The 6,541-nt window shown below is 67.6% G+C and overlaps 3 protein-coding genes across 3 annotated transcripts; 2 read left to right on the top strand and 1 right to left on the bottom strand.

The window, feature by feature from the left end:
- Positions 1–200: 200 nt before the first annotated feature.
- MNEG_10097 (1-pyrroline-5-carboxylate dehydrogenase) lies at positions 201–1,624 on the bottom strand (the record flags this gene model as incomplete). The annotated part of the gene is made up of 4 exons (XM_014041432.1): positions 201–413; positions 619–759; positions 980–1,233; positions 1,462–1,624. The coding sequence occupies 4 exons, from the start codon at positions 1,622–1,624 to the stop codon at positions 201–203; spliced, it is 771 nt and encodes a 256-aa protein (XP_013896886.1).
- Positions 1,625–2,163: 539 nt separating this feature from the next.
- MNEG_10096 (hypothetical protein) lies at positions 2,164–3,351 on the top strand (the record flags this gene model as incomplete). The annotated part of the gene is made up of 1 exon (XM_014041431.1): positions 2,164–3,351. One exon carries the CDS (start codon positions 2,164–2,166, stop codon positions 3,349–3,351), a length of 1,188 nt encoding a protein of 395 aa, XP_013896885.1.
- A 668-nt stretch (positions 3,352–4,019) lies between these two features.
- Positions 4,020–6,096, top strand: MNEG_10095 (putative Structural maintenance of chromosomes protein 6; the record flags this gene model as incomplete). Its single annotated transcript, XM_014041430.1, has 4 exons — positions 4,020–4,183; positions 4,307–4,377; positions 4,543–5,311; positions 5,646–6,096. The coding sequence occupies 4 exons, from the start codon at positions 4,020–4,022 to the stop codon at positions 6,094–6,096; spliced, it is 1,455 nt and encodes a 484-aa protein (XP_013896884.1).
- Positions 6,097–6,541: the final 445 nt, after the last annotated feature.

The following is a 6,541-nucleotide window of genomic DNA, read 5'->3' as shown; positions in this document are numbered from 1 at the left end:
CCCAAGCCCCTTCCAACGTGCAGCTTCCCGCCTAGCAGGCACCCATGCAGCCTGGCTTTCACCCTGCTTTGTTGACGTGCCAACAATACCACTGCGGCCCCCAACCCCCACCCGGCATCCCTCAACCCAATCCCTGCCAAGGGCACCCTTCCCCCTCAGTCAGCGAGCGCCGCACCACCACCACACCAGCGCTGACCAGATCAGATCAGCGCCGCGCCGCCCACCCTGTGGTCGACATGAACGAGCGGCTTGTTGCCCATGAACAGCGCCCCCATCAGCTGCAGCGCGGGGATCTCAAGGGGGAAGTTGAAGGGCGTGATCAGCGCCACGGGGCCGTAGGGCCACCGCAGGCCGGTGCTGGTCTGGCCCGCGTGGTCGCCAGACACGCTGAAGCCCCGCGCGGTGAAGCGGACCTGGGCAGGGGGGTAATGAGGGGCGGGACGGGGCGGGCCGGCCGCGGCGGGGGCTCAGGCTGCTGTTGCCCGCTGGTGGCTGCTCTGCTGGCTGAATTGTGGGAGGCCAGCTGCCAGCTGGGGGCCCGGCAACTGAATGGGTCGCACGCTCAAGTGAGGCCTCGGTTCAAAGCCCCTGCCGGCGCGTGGTGACTCGTGTCCCCACCTGGTCGCCCGAGAAGTTCTCGAAGAAGCGCCGCGTCACGGTGACCTCCGCCGCCGCCTGCGCGTAGCTCTTGGGGGACGTTCGCTGCACCAGCCGCGCAAAGTAGTCCAGCACCTTGGGCCGCCGCATCGCCTCGCCCACCTTGGCGCACACCTCACCATACAGAACATAACTTCGTGGGCGTGTTCCATAACAGAGTAGGGGAGCGGCGGAGTAAGCCACGGGAGTGGTGGAGTGGATGAGCGACAGGGGTCGGGGTGGGGTAACAGGGAGATCCGGCACGAGTTAGGGGGGGTTGGGCGTAATGGTTTACGCATTCTTGGCTTTGACCGCGTGCAAATCTGTGTGGCAGTGAGGCTACCATGATTGAGATGGAGCCCCTGCCAGCATATGCAATCGTCGCGTCGCCGACGCGCCGTGCAGCCGCGCGCGGCGCCCACCGCTCCGGCCGCTTGAAGGGGTTGTGGAGGCCCGTCTTGGGCACGGCCTTCAGGCTGTCGATGAAGGGGCGCAGCTCGGCGTCCCCCTGGGTGTCGGGGACGTGCGTGAAGGGCTCGCCATTCAGGGGGTCTGGGACGGTGATGCTGCTCGCGGCGTCGACCCACTTGCCGCCAACTGCGGGGGGCGAGGGGGTGATGAGGCAGGGACGGGGGCGGGGTGTGCGATGCGGCTCGGTTGAGAGGCCGCAGCGCAAGGCTGCATGATAATCTCATGTACAGGGTGTGGCTTGTGATTGCAGGTTGCAAAGGCGGTGGTATGCCACAGTACCGAGGGCGGCGGCGATTGCATGTGCAAGGCAAGGCGGCAGCTATTCACGTCGGCCGTTCCACGTCTCCCGCTCACCCAGGTTCTGGGCCTTTGCCGGATGCGCTCCGGACCATCTATCCACATCGACTGTGGCCCAGCTGGCCACGCCGCGCTTCGCCGACACGGCCAGCTGACGCAGCGCTGAGCCCAGAGCCACAATGCCTGGGGCGCCCAGTTGCTGCGCAGTCAGGGGTAGCATCCTGGTCGTTAAGACTGATACTCCACTGCCGAATATATGGGGGACCGCGCACGTGCCTGGCAATCAGGTGGCAGCCCTGCTGTCGGTGCTGATCGTTGGATGGCACTGGCAGCGAGCCCACGGCTTTCATAAAATATCTCAATTGTATCAGCGTCATCGAATGCTGTAGCGAGTTGGTAGGGAAATCTGCAGCACTGCCGGCAAAAAGCATGATGCACACTTAGTGAAGCAAGGTGGGCAGCGCATGCCAAACATCGCAGTCGCACTTTCAAACTCTCATCAAGTAAATAGCAATTGCAAGGTGTTGCATGCCATTGTGCTACAGATCGCTACATCAGATCTTCGGAAGGCTTTTCCGGGGCACCTAGGTACCAAACAAGGGCTTCAAGCCTGTCACGATAACATGCTTTAACAGGCGAGGCACTCCATCAGCCTTCAATAGTAGTGGTAGCAACAAGCGATTGCAGCACGTGCAGCAGCACCGCTACTGAGCACCAGCAGGCCGCGGCGGCCGCGCAAGCGGTTCGGCAGCACAAGCCATGTTACTCCCGGCGCTGCTGCAGCAGCTGCGCCGAGAATTGCGGCTTGCGCCGATAGCAGCAGCAACGGCGGCTGCACAGCAGACAGCAGCATGGGTGCCTTGGCACCGGCAGCTGGCCACGTCCGCAGCAGCACTCCAGGCCGCAACCAACGCAGCCGCTGCTGCCTCTGCAGCAGCGCGCGCGCCCCCCGCGGCGTCGAACGCGGCGGGCATCGCGTACCCCAATCTGCAGCCGTGGTCGCCGCCCGCGCCCGACCACCTGCAGTCGCGGCGCCGCGGCTACCGCCCGCCCCGCACCGACCTCGGCCGCCGGACGCGCGGGATGCTGCTTGCGCGCTACCCTTTCAGCATCGACTACTTCTCGCCGAAGCCTGTGTTCTTGCACAGCCTCGACGGGCGGGTGCTGGCGCAGCGAGAGCTCCCCGGGGACATCTTCAACGTGCCAGTTCGGCTGGACATTCTGCACAGGGTGGTGCGGTGGCAGCGCGCCAAGGCGCAGCAGGGCACCCACAAGGCGAAGGACCGCTCAGAGGTGCGCGGCGGCGGCCGCAAGCCGTGGCGGCAGAAGGGCACGGGCCGCGCGCGGCAGGGCAGCATCCGCGCACCGCAGTGGAGGGGCGGCGGCGCCGTGCACGGGCCGGTCCCGCGGTCGCACGCGCACAAGCTGCCGAAGAAGGTCCGGCGGCTCGGCCTCAAGTGCGCGCTCAGTGCCAAGGCGCATGAGGGGCGGCTGCTGCTGCTCGACAGCCTACGGCCCACTGAGCCAAAGACCAAGGAGCTCGCCGCCAAGCTGGCGCGCCTGATGGCGGGCCGCCCGCGCCGCAGCGCGCTGCTCGTCGACGCGGCCAAGGACGGCGCAGACGGCGGCGCGGTGCTGCGGCGCGCGGGACGCAACCTGGAGGGCGTGGACATTGTGCCGGCCTGCGGGGCCAATGTGTACGGCATCCTGCGGCGCGACGTGCTGATCTTGACGCAGGGCGCCGCCGACGCGCTCGCCGCGCGGCTGCGCGCGCCGATCAACCGGCTCGGCGCGGCGGGTCGCGCGCACGAGGCGCGCGTGCGGGCGGCGGCGGAGGAGCGGCGGCGGCTGGGGCTTGCGGCGGAGGGGGAAGAGCTGGGAGAGCAGCAGGAGCAGCAGCAGGAGCAGGAGCAGCAGCAGCAGCAGCAGCAGCAGCAGCAGCCATGAATGGCATTGACGTCCGCTGCGTAGCGGCGTGTTTTTCATGCTGTATGCAAGCAAGGCGCCATGCTCCGTTGACATTGTCATCAGTGACACGAGAGAGAGGGGGCCTTGTAATCGCTGGGCCAGCTTGTTGATGCTGTGGTTGGCTTGATTCAGGGCGGGACCGGCGGTGGTTGGCTGCGTGGGGCTGGTGTAGGCAGCCCTGTAAAGGAACACCCCCTCCCACTCGTTCGTTGTTGCTCGCCTGGAGGGAGGGGGCATGGGTCAGTGTGGGTCTGGGTGGATCGCTCGCCGCCTGGTCGCCTTGTCTGGAGGCCTCTATGTACATCCACGTCAGCACGCACATACATCGGGGATACTCTAGTGTTGGGCTTTGGTATGGGCTCACTATCACGAGTGTTATGATAATGTTTACCTTTGATAAGCGATCGTTCAGCCCCTTCAACTGGCGCAGTCGGCTGATGAACAGCACCAGCAGTGCTGTTCATGTGACTGCTCGAAGCCCATGGTCGTTGAGCCCACGGTCACTCAGGGAATACCGTACGGCACAGCACCCCACGCAGACCTCTGGAGTGAACGATGAATCGTGCTCCGAACCTTGACCCTAGCCCTTGTGCAAAAACGCAAATGGCGCCAGTTTGATCTGGAGCTTTGAGATCCCGGAGGAGGTAATGGCAGAGGCCCCCGCATCCCTTCGCGAAGCTAGGGCCCTATACCAAGGACGGGCGACCCGCAAAGAGTTCGTGAGCGAGGACCGGGCGCGCAAGCTTCGCTTTTACGCTGGGGCAGTGACGAGCGTCAGGCGCGACAAGAAGGGCATATGGTATCTTGTCAGGTGGGTGTCCGGCTTGTGGGTTGGGCGACACCAGCAGCCGCGTGCTGCCTGCGCTCTGTGCTGTCAGCTCACTTGAATTGCTGCGCCGTCATCGGGACACGCCGCTTGCAAACGCTTGCGCAGGTACGAGGACAGCGACTCGGAGGAACTCTTGTGGCACGAGCTGGTGGGGACGCTGGTGGACAAGTCAGCAGGTGGGCCTGCGTGCAGGAGCGGTGTTGGCGCGCTGGCTGTGGCAGTGGTGTGCTGTTGGCGCCCACCTGGTTTGCGCACATTCCTTGGTGGCAGTAAGGCACCCGTAGATCCCATTCCCAATAACCACTGCCATGCCTGCACACATTTCGCAACCTGGTGCACAGCCGAGGAAGCTGCTTGGCAGCACCTCGCCGGCAGGGTGGGCGGCGGCGCGCAGGCCGCCTCACCGGCGGAGCCAGCCATGCGCGTCAAGCGGGAGCGCGAGCAGGCGCAGGAGGCTGGGGAGGAGGAGGAGGGGGAGGACAGGACCAACGGCAGCGGGCAGGACCAGGCCGAGCGCCGTGGGGCCGGCGGTCGTGGCGCGAGCAAGCAGGCGCGCCGTGGGCCAGGTGCGGCTGAGCAGGGAGTTTCGCCGCGGTCGGCGCCCCGCGAGGAGCAGCAGCGGGGGCAGCAGCAGGAGCAGCAGCAGCAGCAGCAGCAGCAGCAGCGGTCGCGGCGGCGGTCGGCCCGCGGCAAGGGGGAGCAGCATCAGGAGGAGGAGGAGGGCAGCGGTGGCGGCGGTGGCGGCAACCCAATGGAAGAAGACAGCGGAGGCAGCGATGGCGCCGCCGCCCCGCCGCCGGGCCGCCACGGGGCGGTACGGCCGCCCCCACAGCCGCGCCGCGGTAGCGGGGCGGCGGCAGCCAAGAGGCGGCGGTCAGAAGAGCAAGCTTCGGAGCAGCAGCAGGAAGAGGAGGAGGAGGAACTGGACGCGTCGGGCGGCCCCGGCAGCGACGCTGACGAGGACGAGCGCATCGAGCAAGCCGTGCGCGCCCGCAACGCCGGCGGCGCGGCGCGCGCGGGCGCGGTGCGGGGCAAGGGGCTGGCGGGGCACGTCAAGAGCGTGAAAGTCCAGAACTTCATGTGCCACGAGAACTTTGCGATGGAGTTCGGGTGGGACAGGGGGCGAGGACGGGTGCCGCGGCCGGGTGGAGCGGCGGGCCGGCGCCCGGCGGCCTGCGGGGCTGGGAGCTGGGGGCTGGGTGCTTCCGCGGGCTAGGGGACCCTGTCAGCGTTTCTTGGCAGCACGCTCATATGATGTGCCGCAGCAGAGCTGGCCGGGGCCGAGGCGTGCCCATGCGACATGCATCAGTAGCACGGTCCTGCGATTGCAGTCGTGCAACTCGAACCGACTGTGGCCAGGCCGCGCAGTCCCGGCCCCCTCCCAGCTCCCTCTTACCCCGGCCGCACCGCACCCTCACCCCCACCCACGCCACCCGCCGTGCAGCTCCCACGTCAACTTCATCAGCGGCACCAACGGCAGCGGCAAGTCCGCGATCCTGCAGGCCCTGCAGATCTGCCTCGGCGCGACGGCGCGCGAGACGGGGCGCGGCAGGAGCGTGCGGGAGCTCATCCGCAGCGGCGCCAGCGAGGCCAAGCTGGCGGTCACCCTCTGGAACACGGGCGACGACCGGTTCAGGCCCGCAGCTCCGTACCCCAAGGAGCTCGGCGACTGGGTGACGATAGAGCGCGTCATTAAGGCGACGGAGGGCGGCGGCGGCGGCGGCGGCGCCGGCGCCGGCGTCAACACGACGTGGAGGGTGACGGGCGAGAGGTGCGGGCGCGTGGCGGGCGCGAGCAGGAAGGCGCTGGTCGACCCGCTGCTGGACCACCTGAACGTCGCCGCGGAGAACCCGCTCTGCGTGATGACGCAGGTGCGCCCCCTGTTTGAGGTCTAGGGTTTGAGGTTCAGGGTTTAGGGTCCCCTGTTTCGCGACGCCTCACTGCGCGGCGCGGCGCGGCGCGGCGCGGCGCGGCGCGGCAGGGCAGGGCAGCTGCTTGGCGCAGGGGGGGGCCCGCGATGTGGGAGGGGCGGAGTGCTTTGGGGGCAGGCCTGGCGGGCGTGCGAGCGCGCTGTGGGGCGACGGCTGAGGGCGGGCCCCGGCAACCGCTGGGGGCCCTTCGCTGCTTCGCAGACACTCGCGCCATGCACGCGCTCCCGATCGGCCGAGCTTGCTTTGCCCCAAATCCAAACCCTGCTCACCCCCCTCCCCCCCAGGACAAAGTGCGTGAGTTCCTGTGTGGCGCCAGTGAGAGCGCCAGCCTGCTGTACCGGCTGTTCATGGACGCCACCCACATGGCGGACTTCAAGGAGAAGCTGGACCGCACCAGGGTGGGTGTGGG

The sequence above is a fragment of the Monoraphidium neglectum genome (genome assembly GCF_000611645.1).
Source record: "Monoraphidium neglectum strain SAG 48.87 unplaced genomic scaffold scaffold02177, whole genome shotgun sequence".
NCBI lineage: Eukaryota > Viridiplantae > Chlorophyta > Chlorophyceae > Sphaeropleales > Selenastraceae > Monoraphidium > Monoraphidium neglectum.
The sequence above is the reverse complement of the archived record's forward strand: the minus strand, read 5'-3'. Positions and strand labels throughout refer to the sequence as shown.